Here is a 20,206-nt window from a genome sequence, read left to right on the forward strand (position 1 = left end):
GGTGAAACTTTAACATCCATCATCTTTTCAAAGACACAAAATAAAAGGAAAATACTCTTTTGACATCACCATGCAGCCTCTAAAAACAATTCATCAGTCTGAGGCTCGAGCTAGTAAATGTGGTGACCCTAAAAAGGCCCGTTTCCAAATAAGTGACGGAGCTGCGCTCGAAGAGGTGGGTGAGCAAAGTAGAGCTGGTTGAAGTTGGAGCAATGGCGAGAACCTGGAACCGAGTGGTGCTGAGCGCCCGCAACTGCACGTATTTATGTGTGCCGGAGCGCGGGCAAGCACAAAGAGCTCCACTCTGATTAGCTGATGGCGATGACGCCACAGGTCAAAGGGAATGCCACTTTTTCGGAAGTCTTGGGATGTTGATTGGCTTCAGATAGATTTAATCTATTTGAGAACTTGTATTGAAAAAATACCACTCAAAGATCAACGCTACAATTTTTTAGATATTTTGATACACATGTTAAAAGTGCATTACTTTATTTTTCATTCATTTACTTTTCCTTTTTTAGATGTTTCAATTTAGTATAGACAGAGAAAAAAAATTTGAGAGGCTTGGAAGACAAGGCGCATAAGTGCAGTTTTAGAAATTCGAGACTAGAGACTAGAGCCCATCCGCTTAAGCTGCATGCCATAGCTCATTATACTTGTACAATTTCAACAGGTGAGATACACGAAAACGACTGGAACTCACTAAAAGCACAATAGATAAAAACAGGAAGGAAAGGCGCAGTAGAAACAAAAATCCAGACCATCTCGAGTTTTTCCGCATTGGAAAAGGAAGGATGAAAATAAAAATAAAATCAGAGGCATGTCTTTGATCAAAATTGAGTTATGCTTGTTTTTTGGTAGTTGAAGGTAAGGTCTATCAGAATACCAAACGGTTTTGTCTGGTTTGACGATTTGACACGGAAAAAACAGCGAATGGAATAAGTGCATTTTTCGTTTAGAGGGGACGCGGGATAAGTGCGACCTACCGTCACTTTAAGCCCAACTGCTGGCCTCAATTTGGCTCAACTGAGCTGAAAATTTCAGGGGACTTCATGAGGGTATGAGACTAACACAGTTAAATTTTGAAGATATTCGGAGCACTCTATAGGTCCGAGTAAAATCGAGAACTTTAAACTCGTTTTTTTGAAATAATAAAAACTGCACTTATGCACCTTGTCTTCCAAGCCCTTCATTTGAGGTTTTAAAAGTTCAAAAACACATCTGTTCAAGTCAATTCCAATTCACTTATAATAGCATTTCCGAAACCTATGCAGGAACAGTATAGAGAGCCAACATGGAGTACAAAAAAGTGAAAATGTACTGCATTTAGCTGTAAGGAGCCATTATTTGAGGCTCATCCATAAAGAACTGAACTGTGCGAGAAAAAGGAAGACACGCATGTTTTTCTGTGATTAACTTGAAATAGTGGTTCCTTGTTGTAAAATGTAGTCCAATTGATAAGTTGATCCTTGGCAAAAAATTTGAATAAATGGGTGATGATCTCGTTGTAGACCTAGTAGTTTTGATGTGAAATGGCCCTCCTGAAGAAGTATGTTGTTAATATGTTTTGACAATACATTAAACTAATAAGGACGTACCTGTCTATCAGTGGGCGTAACGGTTTCTTTATCGATTTCAGTGTAAACGGACTCAACATCACCGATTACATTAAGAATAATAGCCCAGATAACTCCTCGATACAAGGGAGGAATGTCCTTGCAAGCCTCTTTGATTAATTCTGATTTCTTGAGTGGGTAGGCCTAGTTCAAATAATATATGAGGTAAAATCACATTTAAAAGGAATACAAATTATGAATGCTGACTGAGATTCATGATTGGCAGTTTTTTAGATTCTAAGGAAAAATTATACTAGCCATTATGATAAGCAGTTCCTTCTCCTTTTTTTACTTGCTAGCAAAATTTGATTTTAAAAGACAGACACTCAGTATGAAGTAAAAACAAGTAGTTATGATTTGAATTTGCCCTGATAAAATTGCTTAATTGGACAGTAAAGCAAATTGCAGAGAAAAAATTAGAAATTTTTCATCTGAAATGTAAGAGCATCAATTACACTTGAAATAAAAAAAATTGAAAATTTATTTTGCCATTTGAAAAATTCAGGTGACGAGGATCTCATTCTTTGTCTCTGTGCAGAAATATCATATGAAATGAACAAGACTACTTACATCTATCAATCTTTTCATGAGCATAATTCTAAGAAACTGGTATTCTATGTCTTTCTCTCGGATAATTAAAGGCAAAGGAGCAGCATCAGACTCAACGTGGCTGGCATACGTCAATTGTAGTGATGACTCAATTAATGGATAATAAACAGTAAGGGGCAAAGGTTCCAATCGCTGCACCAATGTGTTTAATGACAGGGCCGCCACCCTCAGATCCAACATCGACGACTGATCCTGCTCGCCTCCTAAAATTTGGCCCTCCAACAGAACTATTCTACGAAGAAGAAAAAGTTTCCACATTACTAGGCCTTACTGATAAAAACAATCGAAAAATAAAGTGTATGAGGTATTTTCTATGAACTGATTTTAGTTTGCTGAGAAGAGTGTCAAAATGCAATTATTTTGTCATGCCTTTCTACATTTCCCAACCATTCCAAGGATCAAAAAGTGTAAGGAGGGGTATCGATAAGGGCCTTTTTTGGCCCCCTCCTAGAGTCCGGAAATTTTTGCGGGTTTTCCAAGTTGACTCAATGTAGTTTACGGAAATGATCATGATTTAGCCGATAGGCCACTGGATACGTGTTAAACGGTTGCCTAAACATAGGTCTGCAGGCGTATTTTAGCCAAAATTCGTGTTTTTCTATGACTCCGAGACTTTTTTGACACCGAGCTCATCGTCTAACTAAAACGAGCTTTTGATTGATTTTCGCAAGTTGTGCCCCTTCGACCCTATAACTGTATCTTCAACCCTTTGGTCAAAAAGATAATTTTTAGAGACAGCGGGGAGCAGAAGCACTCGGGGAGAGCCAATGCCTCTCTGGCGGCGCACTATTCTAATGGTTAGAATTTAATGGGATTTCCCAATTCTGATATTTACATTTCCGGCCCGACTAGTTGGTCGGATAAGAATTAGGGCAGTAGCAGGAGCACTGATTACCGCTTCCAGGGCACTGTCCATGCTTAAAAGCTTCCATAAGTTGAGCTACTCCGGGTGCCCACAAGCAAGCAATTAAATATCTCACTTTTGAAAATCATTTTTCCCATCAAACGCTTCTAAAAGAAACAGTTAGAGAGACAAAATTTTGACCCTACAACCTACAACTCATGAGAATTTACGAGATCTGAAGGAATGAGCCCCGGCCCCTTGACCACTTCATTTTGACCCCTGGGCCTGGGCCCCAAGAGGCCCGGCAAAAGTGGGCTTTTGCACACATTTTTAAGTGCCTGTTAAAATTATTTTACATTTTTTTTATAAAAAACAGCCAATAATTTTTACCTATTGTAGTAAGCTCTGCCTCTAAGGGAGCTAAAGATTTCTTGTGTTTCAAAAATAAGGGGCACCATAGGAATGAAGGGTGACAAGTCAAGGTGCTGATTGCTTGTCTGTGGCAAGAGGAGAGGTATGCAGACAATCAGGGGCAGCCGGCAGCACCAAGATTGCTGGTGGCATGTGCAGAGGGTCAACTTTAAAAACTTAAAACTTTTATTTATCTCGATTGTTTTCCTTGGCATTGGAATAAATAATATGGTTATAAAAAACCGCATTAAAAATAAAATATGAGAGGTCAAAATTGCAAATTTAAATTATGCGAATCACCATTATTATGGCTTGTTTCACAAGACCATTTATTTCGAAAAATTTTAGCACACATTACATGTAAAAATCTTTTTACATTTGATGGGCACAGTATCATACTATTTCCATTAATCAGTACTGCTGGATAGAAAGAAAGTAGTTTTAGACCTTAAAATTGCAAGGAGTGGTATTCAATACAAAGAAATAACATACTAGAAGTTAGTTCAAAACAATGCAAAAACCTTTTACAGCAGATTTGAAAAAACCCATTAACTATTTGCATTGGTGATAATTTACTATCCCAACAGCTCTGCCGCTATGCGTTGAAACCAAACTCTGATGTTACTTACTGTGGTAAACATAGAATTGGTGGCTTGTTCTTGATCAGACCTCTTCTCTTCAATTCCCCCTCTACATCCCCGCCTGACAGTTGCCACAAGTAGTAGATCTCATTCAGGTCTCTCTCGTCTAGGGGATGTTTCCTTTCTTGCACCATATTCAAACAATGGACCTTCTCTATTATTGATTCTTTCTTTGGATAGATTTTGAATACTGGGTGTTCAAGTAATTGACTTGCCATTGGACGTTCATGCACACTTATTTTTAAGCATTGATTGACAAAATCAACAATTTCTGGTGGTATATTCTGCAAAAAAAGGGGAAGATTGTTAAGTTTTAGGAGCAAAGAAACATCTTTTACTAGAGCAAGTTACACTAAATTAAAAAACGGCGCTTTATTTGGGGGGCTTCGCCCCCCTGATACGCGCTTTTTAGTTTGAGTGTCCGGCCTCAGTTGTTCTATCTCTTTAAGCGACCCGCGCGTCCACCGAGGGAAGAGTGTATTTTCCGAAGGGAGGGGGGCTCAATCTTATGAGGTTAAATTTGCGTTTACACTGTTGGAGGAATTGATTATTTGGAGGACTTCATGTTGCCGGATTGCAATTACAATCCCTCATGTAATGTTAGACATGAAAAAATTTCAATAAACGATGTGGCAAGCTTGAATGACGATGGCTCAATCTCCGTGACTCACTGTGCGACAACATCGCCGCGATGTCCACAAATTTTTAGTCTGTGACCCACTGTGCGACAACATTGCCGTCTTGTCCACCAATTTTTAGTTCGTGGCCCACTGTAAGACAACATTGCCATCTTGTCCACCAACTTTCAGTCCGTGACCCACTGTGCACCCTTCGTCTAAAACTTTCAAAGCTCGCCATTTTTAAACGGCGCGGCCGATTTCGCTCAAATTCAATACCAGCCTAGTACTTAGTAAGATCTACCTCCCATAAAAATTTCGGGGGAAAATCTCGTAATTTTCGCGAGTTATCGCGACCACAAAATTGAACCACCCCCCACTTCTCTAAACTCTCCAAGAGAGTCCTGCAAAAATCATTTCATTGATCTTAAGATTCTGTCGGTTCCCTCCCTCGTAATTTATAGGTCCATTTCGAATTTTATAGTTGAAACCTCTTTAGCTCCTATGGCTTTCAGTAAAATCAACACTAGATTCCATGTCTTGACAAATGCCACCAAGAACAGCCACTCTCTAAGGCGCGGCCAAATCCTATTTGAAAAACTCCCCTTAGCTCTAAAAAGCAAATACAGGGACTCGAATTTTCTTAATGTTTTAAAAAAATTCTTTATTGCAAAATGTTTTTATAGTGAAGCGGAGTATTCAGCATGAGCCCTTTTTTAAAAAATCTGTATTCTCTTTTCCTTTCTTTTCTTTTTTTTCTTCTATCCTCACTAACCCTGACATATTTGTTCTAGCTGTTGAAAAATGTGCATTTACAAATAAAAATATATTATTGTTATTATTATATTATTGGAGGCCTTGTGCAAGGAAATACATTTTAAAAAAAGTTTAAAGATTCGAGGAAAAGTGAAGTTTTCAGAGGGAGGGCATCATCCTAGTGATATTTTTTGTTTCCAATTACTCACCAATTATCAATTTTTAAATTTAAATAAATATTTAAAAATAGCTCGTCAAAAAACTCTCTTCCCATTACCCACTGTCTGACAAACTCTGATCAAAAACTGTCATCCTGTGCTACAGGATATTTATCCATAATATTTTTCCCTCTAATCCTCTGCACAATTGAAAGTTTATCGAAAAACTTACTGCCTTCAATCCTCTACATGCCCCTCCCTAGGGTGTTTCTTATTTTTTAAATTTTCGAATTCGAAGGAGGGCCCGGTCGTAAAAGTTGATGTGTGAACAGATTTGAAGCCTGGTGCAAGGAAAAAAATTAAAAACAATTTTTACCGGGTGCTTAAACAACTTAAGTGACTTAAGTTAAAGTTTGAGGTTTTAAGATAAATTAACACTGTCTCCCCATGGAAAACGCCGAGTTGAAGGGCGAAAATTTCGTCCGTTTGGTCGTATGTGCAATACAAAAGCCGTAAAACACCTGAGAATGGCGCGCGCAACGAGAAATACTAGGAGCAAAACAGGCTCGCCATAGCGAAACGCGCGCGCGTCCTCGGCACTGCTGAAGTGACATGCCGCACCCACGCACCAAGCTTACGCGGGTCCGAAAGTTCCCGTCTGTTGCAATGTATCATTACGAAGTGACCGGGATACACTTTAACATTAAAAAATAGTTAGAATATATGTATAAATACATCAGGAAGACAAATTTTCTCAGTTAAATATTGGCTATATTAGTGGGGCCGATAAGTGGAAAATATCATAACAATCGTGCACTTCTGGAAGAAAGCATGAAAATTTCAGGGATTCATCTCTACCCTATAGACATCCGATTTAGACATAGGTAGACTCCAAAAATCTGAGCCCCCTGGGGGGGCAAGGGGGCCCCCAAATTTTGAATTTTTGAATAACTACGGAACGGCGAATGTTAGCGTATTTTTTTTACAACAGAACGATGGGAAATTTTATTAGGAACAAAACTGGTTCTTATGAATTTTTCCGTGGGATCGATATTTTAGGCGTGAAAACGGGAAAAACCATCGGGGGACGGGGAGCCGGCCGTTCTGAGGTAGATCCGCGCGCTGCGCTGCCTGCCCGGGACGCGCGCGGCGGCGCGGTACGGTGTTACCGACGCAACAACCGCTTGTCTTTGTTTAATCTCAACGATGCGCAGTTTTAAAAATATTATAAATTTACCGTACTGCCTAAATACTTTTCCGTAATAATATAAGCCTTATATTATTAGTAATAAATAAAAGCAAGCAAAAGGCGAAAGACTCCAATGTGAGAGCGCCGAGTCAATAGGAGGGGTCCGTCATCGCGCATCACGTGTCTTGTTTTCCATGAATACAGAGCTTTTCCGACCTCAGTACAGAGTAAATTACCCTTTCCTTACGTAATTTTTGTAAAGGATTACATTTTTTAAGATATTAGAGCGAAATAAGATTTAAGTAGATAAAGATTTTATTCGATTTTGACCCACTTTTTCATGACTACTGGAAATGGGATCCTTGATAACTTATTTTTCATGCTACTTTTGGCGAATGGGATCATGAGCTGCTTAAATAAGCAAGAATTCTGCAATACTTGACGCAAAGACATTACTTGAGGAGAGAGGGGGGGAGGCTTCACAGTCCCTTGCCACTAAGGTGCCCAGATTTCCTTCCTTTTCCTCTAATATCGTTTTTCGTTCATGTTAATTGGTTTCTTGCATTTGCATAGGTACTGATACATACGGAACATTCCGACAGTGTTCTTTTCCCCTCTTTTTTACTCCAGCCAGTCAACAGACGTATTCATTTTCATGAACTTCCCACTCTTTCAGATATTCAACAAATATGCATATTTCACAAAATAGAACGATATATCAAATGAATAATAAAAAATAAGATATCTGAATACTATCGCTTCTTTTTATCGAGTCACACTTGAAGATTATTATTGGTATACTAACCACAAGACATGAAAAATGGAATAACAGTAAAAAAAATCCATGTATATTATCTTTCATTTTGTTCTATGGAGTTTGGAGTGGAGTTGGTAACATTTGTATTGAAAAAAATATTAATATAGGAGGAAATTTATTTATCATATGCAGGTTCTGATCCTTTAAAGAACCTCTGAGAAGGACCAGTACCTCAGGAAGAAATTCATTGCATTTCTTCTTTTTTAACCCGCAAATCTCGTACCGATTTTTTATTTGTATAGAGCTCGTGGAGAGTTCTAGGTATATCGGAGACAATTTTTAAGAAACGGGACTTGCGAAATATTTAATGCACAAAACGCACACCTTAAACTTTATCGCACAGTATAACACTGATCAAATTAGCTTCAGAGATTATCAGAGGGTTAATTTCTTGTCAAAATATCAACAAATCAGTCAAAATCAGTAATCGGTTATCAGTTGCAAAATTACGGAGATTGAGGGAAATCGTGTGATGCGAGATTTTATTGATGACATAAGAGCAGGATATGTTCCCAGTAGGCGCGACTTCATATCACTCAAACGGACCGTCTTTGCAGATTAGCGGATATTGGCGGCTAATTATTACTTAATAATATTCCTTATACTTATACAAGAAGCAGTCCAACAAAGGTTTTTGGGGGGTCTTTTGTCCCCATCAAGCTTTCTCAAGATTCTTTTGGCGTTTCTTGGAGCAAGTTTTGAATGTGGTTTTGGTCCTCTTAAAAAAATGCCTATACGTAGCGATGATGTACCAAAATGTTCCTTCAAGAGAAGAGAATAAGCATGCTTGTTTTTTACTCATTTTTTTTTTACAAAATTAGGTTCCTTGTCTTGAAAGTCTGGCTAGAAGCCGTCTCCCGGGAACTTAAGGGTTGATAGCATATTTAGATACCATCCTGGTACAAACACTTTAAAATCATTTTGCAGGTCATCGTGGTATACAAATGATGTGTGACTTTTAGCCCCCCCCCCCCTTCCCGAGACAACTGTACGTCAGATTTTATTCCGTTCAACTGATGACTGATACAGTTATCATGGATGCTTTAATACTTGAGCTTGACAAATCCATACAACAAAACAATCCAGAACTCCAGCACCTAGCCCCTTCTCCTTCCATTGCCGTCCGCTCGCTTGCATACATACATACAGGGTTATCCAAAAGTCACTGACCACCCCTGTAACTTTTTTCCAAATTGAGATAGAAGTTTGAAACTTTGGGAATGTTCCTCGGTCTAAAGTAGCAACTTTTTGGTCCCCCCAAAATTTTGGGGGGCGGCCCCCCTTAAGGGGGGCGGGGGCTAACTTTTTTTTTTCAAATGGCAACCCCCCCTTTGTGATACCTCATTCGAAAGATAATAAAAAAAGAAAATTTTTGGCGCAAACCGCAGGTCAAAATGTTCATTTTTGACAAAATGGCGGCCGGTCAAAGTTCAAAATGGCGGAAATTTGGCATCTCCGTTGTTTATTGACGGATTGGTGTGAAACTCGGAATTCTGGGGTTTTTTGAGATGAGAAAAACGATTCTGGCATTGGTTTTCCAGAAAAGTCAGTCTTTTGCAAAATGGCGGCGGTCAAGATGGCGGCCTAGAGCGGGAAGTGGATATTTAGGCTGCATATCGTTGGATTTGCATGAAACTTGGTATCCGGGGGTATTTCGGCACGAGAAGAACGAATCTTTCATTGGATATCTGAAATTTTGACAAATTCCAAAATGGCGGCGGAAAAATTGCGGGAAATCAGTTTTACGGCTCTTTGCCGATGGATTTGCATGAAATTCAATATCCTGGCGGTTTTTGGCTGGATTAAAAGGAATCTTTCATTAGATTCTTGAAATATCAAATAATTTCATGCTAATCCATCGGTAAAGGGCCGTAAAACTGATTTCCCGCAATTTTTCCGCCGCCATTTTGGAATTTGTCATAATTTCAGATATCCAATGAAAGATTCGTTCTTCTCGTGCCGAAATACCCCCGGATACCAAGTTTCATGCAAATCCAACGATATGCAGCCTAAATATCCACTTCCCGCTCTAGGCCGCCATTTTGACCGCCGCCATTTTGCAAAAGACTGATTTTTCTGGAAAACCAATGCCAGAATCGTTTTTCTTATCTCAAAAAACCCCAGAATTCCGAGTTTCACACCAATCCGTCAATAAACAACGGAGATGCCAAATTTCCGCCATTTTGTCAAAAATGAACATTTTGACCTGCGGTTTGCGCCAAAAATTTTCTTTTTTTATTATCTTTCGAATGAGGTATCACAAAGGGGGGGTTGCCATTTGAAAAAAAAAAGTCAGCCCCCGCCCCCCTTAAGGGGGGCCGCCCCCCAAAATTTTGGGGGGACCAAAAAGTTGCTACTTTAGACCGAGGAACATTCCCAAAGTTTCAAACTTCTATCTCAATTTGGAAAAAAGTTACAGGGGTGGTCAGTGACTTTTGGATAACCCTGTATATTACCTGCAAAAGTTAAGCCTTTTTAAGGCTTCATAGGTAGTAAGATATACTCATAATATTTTTAAAACTGCGCATCGTTGAGATTAAACAAAGACAAGCGGTTGTTGCGTCGGTAACACCGTAGCGCGCCGCCGCGCGCGTCCCGGGCAGGCAGCGCAGCGCGCGGATCTACCTCAGAACGGCCGGCTCCCCGTCCCCCGATGGTTTTTCCCGTTTTCACGCCTAAAATATCGATCCCACGGAAAAATTCATAAGAACCAGTTTTGTTCCTGATAAAATTTCCCATCGTTCTGTTGTAAAAAAATTACGCTAACATTCGCCGTTCCGCAGTTATTCAAAATTCAAAATTTGGGGGCCCCCTGCCCCCCAGGGGGCTCAGATTTTTGGGGTCTATGTCTAAATCGGATGTCTATAGGGTAGAGATGAATCCCTGAAATTTTCATGCTTTCTTCCAGAAGTGCACGATTGTTACGCTTATAGGCCCCACTAAATGCAGGGAAATCAATTTCAACAAATCAACCAATTCAAAGTTAACCAATTCAAAATCACCTAAATCAAATACTCAACAGTTTACTTAAAGGTTTAGAGTCTTAAAATGTTTATCAGACTTTATTTTATTATTTTTGTGTGGTTTCGTTGGCTTTGGCTGCGACTTGTAAGAGGTCATGAACATAATTGTCTTCAAATATAACCCTGGACATCAGTTAAATTGTACGTTCTGACAGACAGACGGATCCCAGTTAGCAAGATTCCTCGCCGTCATTCTTCTCTAGGAGAGGCGTTGTACTCGCGTTTGAGAGGATTTTTGGAGACGAAAGGAACTCTCACTGTCCTGAAAGGCAAAACTCTGGGAAGCTCTCGGAAATCGGTTGAAGTATCTACGTCAAAATAGGTCGCCGGTGGAAGAAATGAATGGGTGATTAGCTCCTGCAAGGGTTGCCAATCATCTACGCAGTGATTGAAAATGAGTGTCAGTTCCTTGTGGTGATAGTTTTGGAGGCACTCATATTTTTTGTTGTAATTATCTGTCCCTAGCTCTGGGTTCACAGTTACGAATTGTCATCATTGTAATTAAAGAATAATTTATTATGATCGGTAATAAAATTCAGCAAGTGTACTTCCTCAATATTTTTCTTGATTTTTCCTACAACTTGAGCTCATTCAATATTATTTAGACCCTGTAAGCCTTTCTCCGAATCTTAAAATTACTAGCGTTTGTGTCCCACATTCATTTAATTTTACAATGGGCCACTCTTTGTTGTCACTACTTGCAATTTAATGCTTTGGGCCCAAATCTTGTTGGTTTACAGTCAACCGCAAGTTGAGAAACCTAATCTCTAAATTCGACTTCAAGTCGCAAATATTTTATATTTTAAACTCAAGCTGTGCGGAAGTTGAACTTTTTGTACGGCAGGTTTGAGCCATCCTTAGTTCCTAAACGGTGCAAGCCATTAATCAGCGATTGAATGACAAAGTCAACATTCTTGTCGCAACATTCAGCTGTACGCAAAACTGGTCAACAAGATTCAGGCCTTTATCTGCTTTTCAGAGTCTGTTTGGAATTTAATTGAGCTCTCTTTAGTGAAAATATAAATTGAACATTTTTAAATCAAAAATTGGTGTCCATTTCCTTGAGGATTAAGGAAGATCTATACTGGAAACCTCGAGTTGTCCAAGTACCTATTTATTAACTTAGAATTTTTTCCATGCTAAATCGCCGAATATAAATCGAATATAAGTAGTATTATGTTCAAGGCTTTTGATTGTTTTAGAGTCTCTAACTGAGGCGTTGAGGTGAACAACTGATCCTACTTTTTAGATGACTATGAGATACTACTTACAAAAATAGATAACTGAAATGTTTTGACGTTGTATTACAGCAAGCAGCTGATATTGAAAACTTGCGATGATCCTTTAATCTTTAACTCTCCTACTTACATGGATGTTTCATACAAAGTTCAAAATAGTACTTTTTATGAAATATAATTAGATAATTTGTAAGAAAAGATAAAAAAGTATGACATCAATTAGCCATTTTGGAGAGTTGATGACCCCTGATTGGCTGTTTTTCCACTTACATGGCTGCTTGACTTTAAGCCCAAAATAGTATTTTTCAAATTGCAAGCGTCTCAATCAAATTTTATCATACACCAGAGGTAATTTTTTATTTAAAACAATTATTTTATCTGTTGTTACTCTCCGATAAGGATTTTAAGTGTTAAAAAAAAATTAAAAAAAAAAAATAATAAAATTAAAATTTCTCTCTTGATATATGGTAAATTTGATTTGAGTGTTTGCAATTGGATTAATACTATTTTGGACTTAGTAGCTACGTTTATGCGAGGCTCGAAACCGAGGTTTCACGAAACCCGAGTTGGTAATGCAAGTTTCCTCCGTTGGGTTTATGCGGGCGCTGTAGACCGACTTTCGCGGAAAATCAGACTTTCCGATTTTGGCGCTGTTTATGCGCATATTTTCGGTTGAACTTGAATTTCATGTTGGCGCCATTTTCACAAGCTATACTTCATTTTTTCACTATGAATTGATTCAATAAAATATTATTACTCTTTCATCCCGTGTATATTCCAAAATTTTTCTGCAATATATAAGCGGAGGCTTCATCTTCACTAGAAAAGCCTTTACTGACTTTCTGAGCAACAATTGGAAAAATGACAGTAGATATTTAATCATTTTATGTTCACATTTAAAAATGGAATGAATACCTAATCTCAACAACCCTCCAAATCATGCTCGAGCATATATTCTGAGTTCAGAAAAGTTGCCATGGGTAATTTTTGTGATGCTAAAAATAATTGTGGCAGGCGCAGAACTTCATCATGTTGTTGATTGAGCTTTTAATGATCTTACATTAGGTAGGCATTGAAAGTGTAGTAGTGCTAATCCAGTAAAGCACCGCACCTTCACTCCATGGTGTCATAAAGATTGTACGAGTGCCATTATTGTAGTGAAACAAATAAAGAATCAGGAATAATTATGAACTTATGGGAATCCCTCCTTTAAAATATGATCAAAATAAGAGGATTGATAGGTCAACAATGTATTGGTGAAGCAGAAGCATCTAAATCCTCTTGAGGCAAGGGGCAGTGACAATCTTAACAAACTAATGACGCTTCACAAATTTTGAACTTTCCACATTCCTAGAGACGCGCTGAAATCCTGTTTCTCACCCCTTTTTCCGATTGATCTCCGAGTCCATGGGCAAGATAGAACGAAAATAGCCAAGCTACCTACAACTGCTTGCCGTATGTGTTTTTTTTCTTAAACTTGAGTTTCAAAGGTGACTCATGTACTTAAAGAGCAACTGACACACAAGATTTCAGAACCTGCCATTACATTTCACTAACCAAAGACACAAACCCAACCTTACCATTGATATTCTTTCGCTTAGACTGTATATTATTCTTCCATTGGGATTCGATATGAACTCAATTCAAAAATGCTTCTGAATTTAATTATTCCGGTAGATTGGAATATGGAGCTTTCAGTCTGTCTCTAAAGCGCATTTACTAACATTCACTACCGTCACAAGATAATTTTGCACAGGCAGAGCCACTTTCCACAGTTGATGCATCTCTATTGCCAAGGCTCAATTATGACAAGTGGTTCAACGACCAAAAATTGTTACACACCTCAATAAAAACCGTATTCTTATCTCAAATTGCAAATTTTAGATCACAGAGCACTGACCAAAAAATCTCCTTCCTTCTGTCTCAGTATAAGGAGAGTGATGATTCTTTGGAGAAATAACTTTGAACTAGTTTCAATAAATGATGGCCTCAGAATTTGAGTCATCATTTACGAGAGATTGGATCAAAGAAATATGTCAGCAGGTCACAGTTGAGGCTGGTCTCACACTTTCAGTAGGATAACCAGGAAATAGATGCACGGATAACACACAAATTCAAGAGCTAAACAGCTCTGATTGGATCAGATTTTAGATTTAATCGGTAGATTGAAATGAAAAACTTCGGTGCACTACTCAAAGGGAAGCAGGGTGCCTTATCTTGAAATCCTAGGCAAATCGTGTGGATACAGTAAAAAAGTTCTCCACAAATGATGCACTAGTGAGGCTCTTACTAAGACCGTTCATTCCGTGTTTTTAGTCATAAAATGTTGATTAGAGTTGCAAGAATAATTTGAAAAAGCAGTGGTGAGCCAGGATTCGATCTGACACTAAACACCTTCACTAGAAAATAACGTTCTACATTTAGCTAAATAAGGATAAATAAGCCACATATGACTTAAGGAATTACGTAAAAGTGCTTAAGCAACAATGGGCCTGTTGCAAACTTTTGCTAGAGCAAAAATAAGAGTTGTTTCTTATAGAGAATGCCTCAAAAATCACGATGAGCACATCGACAAAGTTTGAAATGCACTCATAACTTCACAGTCTGCGTAAGAAATTTGCGGTTTTTTGAGCTTCCCGCTTCAAAAACGATACTACGGCACAGGTGAACATTTTGTAAGAGGAGTCGTTCCGTCGTCGGCAATAATCATCATGGCCGACGCCAATCCGCCAAAACACGTTTGAAGGGACGAGATAACACCTGAACTGGATTAGACCAGATAACAATCGGTGTGTTAACGTTCATATTTTCCACGCCCGAATTGGTTGACCTTGAACTCTCCTCGAATTACGCGCGGAACTGCGCGCAAGCGTCGGCCATGATGAATATCGCCGACGATGGAGCGACTCCTCTAACAAAATGTTCACCTGTGCCGTAGTATCATTTTTGAAGCGGGAAGCTTAAAAAAACGCAAATTTCTTACGCAGATTGTGAAGTTATGAGTGCATTTCAGATTTTGCCGATGCGCTCATCGTGATTTTTGAGGCATTATCTACAAGAAACAACTCTTATTTTTGCTCTAGCAAAAGTTTGCAACAGGCCCATTAGTAAAATTATGATAATAAAAAATGTGGGAAAAGCATCAGTTGTTTACGAACGTTATGATAACAAATCCGCCATATTGCCGGTCGCCCACCTGGAAATCGCATTAGAAGTCGAAATTCAGCCTCCAGTCCGTTTATGCGGAATGCGAAAACCTAGTCTTTAGTGTAAAATAAGGTTTCAAACACAAATTTTGGAAACCTACATTTTGTTAGTTCCGTCTCGTTTATGCCGTGATTTAAACCTTGGTTTTAAACTCAGGTTTCGATTGAAGTTAGGTTTAGAGGCGCGCATAAACATAGCTAATGTTAAGAAAGCACATACAGGGATGACCAAGTTATCCAAGCAGCTACTTGTAGGGGAGATAATATTCGTTGTAATACTCATGGTTTCTTCACAAGGAATGCTTGAGAAAAATTCGTCATTTTCTTTTCTACATTATCTTTATTATATTAGGGAGGAGTCCAGTGGCATGGAAGAGGTCTGGAAAGAAAAAAACTGTAAATGCCCACACTAACTTGAAGATCTCTTACATTCAACATCAGTCTCTTCCTAATTTGAAAAAATTCCGAAATTAAAGATTAACTGCAAAGGAAAATAAATGAACGGATTTTTCCTGTGCATTTCTTGGGAAAATATTGAGAACTAGCTGTGGAGGGCGCCCGGAGCAGCTAGAAATGGTGGTGCAGTAGCTCAATTGGAATCTGAGCAATTAGTTGAATCTATTTAATAATTATGAATAAAATGTCTGTAACAATACGTGTTGTTAACAATACGCAATACTGCAGTTAATAAGTCAGGGTCGGTCAAGCCGCAGAGAATAAGATGCCAGGCTATCAAGAAGCTGTGAGGCGGAGCAACCGAGGGATTACACAGGAATGTGGGTGGCGAGTGACAAACGACGATGCGACCCAAACCTCTTTCTTTGAGGTTGGTGGGAGGAGAGCTATACGAAAGAAAACGGAGATAGCCGAAAGAACGTGGCGGGAGGGGTGGCTGAGACCGTAGAGGGGGGGGGGGGGGTACCTAGGGACGGGCAAGCAGGTAGCGGCCGGACGAAACAGCTAAACTTTACTCGTCGATAAAAGTAAGAAAGATTGAGAAAATCGAAAAAACAATTACAGCCTGCAAATCTACAGATCAGAATCTTTCATTTAAAAAAAAACATGCAAATCGGTCCGGTGGTTCTCTCAAAGTTAATGTCCCAAAATTCGGACTTTAGTCTGACTTCATGGGAGAAAATTTGAGCCCAGCTAAACTTCACTTGTCGATAAAAGTAAGGAAATTTGAGAAAATCGTAAAAACGATCACAGCCTGCAAATCTACAGATCAGAGGCTTCCATTTAAAACAAAAATCATGCAAATCGGTCCGGTGGTTCTCTCAAAGTTAACGCCCAAAGATTCGGAACTTTGCATTTTAATATATAGGATGCACGGGTGCAGCCCAGATTCTATTGGACCACAAGAGGTAGCCGGTTCAATACCTGCCGGCGATGCCGCTCCGCGGCCACTCTCGGATGTGTGTAGGAGTAGTATCGGGAGGTATGTCGGACACCCTCTCCAACCGGCGAAATGCGCGGAACTACGAGCAGGTAGAATCCCTCTCCTAAGCGCGTCCGAGGGGCCCGATTTCTCTCCGCGATACGCGTGGGATGAGAGTAGGATCCCAGTCTTGCTAACTGGGAATAGGCGACTCTACATAATGTTTCATGTTGCGAAATAGACTCTCTTAGTGTCCAATGAAAATCTTTCATGAAATAATGCCAAGGGCACCAAGCTCTCACTTACATAGGTACCATAAGTGGTTCGATAACTTAAGCAGCGCAACGCAAGCTGCTGTAAGTACTCTCGTTATAGCTGCGAAACTTCTTGAGGTCTGCAATGACCTCTAGGTCATTTTTCGGGGCCCGAATATGACACATGTCCGACTCGATGTGTACCTAGGCTGAAGAGTGCCCGGTAATGCCAGACCTCCCCACAACCAACATTATAGACTTTTTTTCAAAATCATGGATTTTCCATTTTCATTTCTGAACTCTCACCCAGCCCCATGGCTATTTACTTCCAAATATTTTGAGGTAAAAAAAGTAGTTAAGTCATAAAAGTTGTTAATGATCATGCTGAACGCAAAATTAAAGTGATATCTGCGCACAAGAGGGTAGGTAACATTGGAAAACAATGGAGCTCTTGCATGTGTCAGGAGTTAGCTATTTAAGTACTAATTATTATGCACAATTCTACGAAAAACAATATGATTTCACCAGTTTCCTCTGAAAGAAACTCTAAAACTAAAAAAAGCTCTTAAAGTTGATGCCTTAATGAATGGGCTATCCCACGCTACCCTGAGAGTAAACCTCTGTATCAAGTAAAACTCTTAATGAAAAGAGAAAATACATTGACAGGGTAGCCAAAAAGCCAGGGACTCCAAACTAAAAACACGGCAACCCTGCTAATTTCTTTGCTCCTTACCTTTGAATAGAAAATTAGGCTTGATACGAAGGTGGACTCTCAGGATACCGGGGATATCTCCTTCATTATGGCCTCAGCTTTGAGAGTTTTTTTTTAGTTTTGGGGTTTGTATCAGAGGATACTAGTGAAACCATCGTGTTTCTCGCGAAGTTTTACAAAGGAATCTGTGCTTGAATTGCAAACACCTGACTCCATTGAGTCGGACATCTGTCATAGAGGGAAACCGAAAAATGACCTAGAGGTCATCGCAGACCTCAAGAAGTTTTGCAGCATTAACGAGAGTACTTACATCAGCTAGTGTTGAGCTCCATAAGTTATCCAACCACTTATGGTACCTATGTAAATGAAAGCTTGGTTCTCTTGGCATGATTTGACGAGAGATTTTCACCGGACACTGAGAGAGTCTACGTTCACAACATGAAACACTATGTAAGGTTGCCTAATCCGTCTGTCCGTCAGAACATACAATTTAACTGATGTCCAGGGTTATATTTGAAGACAATTATGTTCATGACCTCTTACAAGTCTCAGCCAAAGCCAACGAAACCACACAAAAATAATAAAATAAAGTCTGATAGACATTTTAAGACTCTAAACCTTTAAGTAAACTGTTGAGTATTTGATTTAGGTAATTTTGAATTGGTTAACTTTGAATTGGTTGATTTGTTGAAATTGATTTCCCTGCATATAGCCAATATTTAACTGAGAAAATTTGTCTTTCTGATGTATTTATATATTCTAACTATTTCTTAATGTTAAAGTGTATCCCGGTCAATTCGTAATGATACATTGCAACAGACGGGAACTTTCGGACCCGCGTAAGCTTGGTGCGTGGGTGCGGCATGTCACTTCAGCAGTGCCGAGGACGCGCGCGCGTTTCGCTATGGCGAGCCTGTTTTGCTCCTAGTATCTCTCGTTGCGCGCGCCATTCTCAGGTGTTTTACGGCTTTTGTATTGCACATACGACCAAACGGACGAAATTTTCGCCCTTCAACTCGGCGTTTTCCATGGGGAGACAGTGTTAATTTATCTTAAAACCTCAAACTTTAACTTAAGTCACTTAAGTTGTTTAAGCACCCGGTAAAAATTGTTTTTATTTTTTTCCTTGCACGAGGCTTCAAATCTGTTCACACATCAACTTTTACGACCTGGCCCTCCTTCGAATTCGAAAATTTAAAAAATAAGAAACACCCTAGGGAGGGGCATGTAGAGGATTGAAGGCAGTAAGTTTTTCGATAAACTTTCCATTGTGCAGAGGATTAGAGGGAAAAATATTATGGATAAATATCCTGTAGCACAGGATGACAGTTTTTGATCAGAGTTTGTCAGACAGTGGGTAATGGGAAGAGAGTTTTTTGACGAGCTATTTTTAAATATTTATTTAAATTTAAAAATTGATAATTGGTGAGTGATTGGAAACAAAAAATATCACTAGGATGATGCCTTCTCTCTGAAAACTTCACTTTTCCTCGAATGAATGTCACTAAAACACGAATTGAGCAACTAAACTTGCACATCCAAACTAAAAACCTATGGGTCGCGCTGCTCTTGAGGACATCTTGTCTTACCTTAATGAAACGACGCAGATATTTTTTCCTCTTTCTGTTTACTTTTTTTTTACCATACTGTTTGTAACTTATCAATCAAATCCAATAATGAACTCATGCACCTTTACAATTAAAATGCGGACTGGATGGATGAAATTTAGTAGATATACCACGGATAAACTTTTCTGCATCAAACATTGCCTGATTTCTTCTCATGATTCGTTTGTCAGCAGAGAGTTAGACGGCATAGTGACATGGAACATTGTCAGTACAGCCTAAGGAAAATTTGGATAGAGTTTCAAGGTACTGTGCTGATTATTTTTCTGTTAGAAAAATTAGGCAACATGAATCGTAGTTAGGTATATTCGGGGTTAAATCTGTCCATTTGATTTGCTCAAGAATTTTTCTAAAATTCAAGATATAAAATGTCAGAGGAGACAATAACTACAACAGGCAAAAAATCTGAAAAAAATGATCAATCTTTCCATATAAACATTTTCTGCTTTTAAATTAGTTTCTAAGAGGGATGGAAAGTAAAATTACCTCATAGACATCAAATTTATTGCACTCTCGAGCTAGCCGGGCAAAAATTGCATTGCAATTGACTAGCGATAATACTTTACGCAAAATCTGAGTAAGTTGAACTCCATCCCAGAGTGATTTTGATAGAAGCAGCTCTGCAGCAATTATTCCAAGAGACCATATGTCTACTTTTACACCCGATGTATACTCGGCGCTCCGTGCGTGCAGGAAAACCTCTGGTGCCATGTATTTTGGAGACCTGAAAGAAATACAACTGATTATTACCATCCATACATTCTCAATTTATTCATATATTGAATTAGGAAGCAAGTGATGATGTTGTCCGCAAAAATCAACCTCATTCTGGGGAATTTCCAAAAATGAAGTTGAATATAAAATGACTCCATTGCACTATTTTAACACTTTTAAAACTTTTGGGTAGAGATTTAAGTAAGGGTCCAAAATGATGTGCACACAGCGTCGTTTTTCCCCCTTTCTTTTCTTTTTTATTCTTTTAACAATTTTAGGTGTCTATATCATTAGCATTGGTCTGGTGATTACAGTTTAGACAAGAAAGGTCTACAGTTCAAATAGGATCATCCATTGTTTTGCAACATTGTGCTTAATTCACATGGCATACCTGATGA

General features: G+C 38.9%; 1 protein-coding gene across 5 annotated transcripts in view; it reads right to left on the bottom strand.

Moving 5' to 3' along the window:
- LOC109042375 (TBC domain-containing protein kinase-like protein) overlaps nucleotides 1-20,206 on the bottom strand; it is an 88,811-nt gene that overhangs the window by 48,678 nt on the left and 19,927 nt on the right. For all 5 annotated transcript variants that reach the window (XM_072296289.1, XM_072296290.1, XM_072296288.1 and 2 more), the window contains 4 exons: nucleotides 19,581-19,818; nucleotides 4,110-4,405; nucleotides 2,187-2,457; nucleotides 1,599-1,760 (listed from right to left, as the gene is read on the bottom strand). In XM_072296289.1, the coding sequence (XP_072152390.1) occupies nucleotides 1,599-1,760; nucleotides 2,187-2,457; nucleotides 4,110-4,405; nucleotides 19,581-19,818 (967 nt within the window). The remainder of the gene's footprint in view (nucleotides 1-1,598; nucleotides 1,761-2,186; nucleotides 2,458-4,109; nucleotides 4,406-19,580; nucleotides 19,819-20,206) is intronic.

This window comes from Bemisia tabaci, chromosome 2 (assembly GCF_918797505.1).
Source record: "Bemisia tabaci chromosome 2, PGI_BMITA_v3".
In the NCBI taxonomy this organism is placed as follows: Eukaryota; Metazoa; Arthropoda; class Insecta; order Hemiptera; family Aleyrodidae; genus Bemisia; species Bemisia tabaci.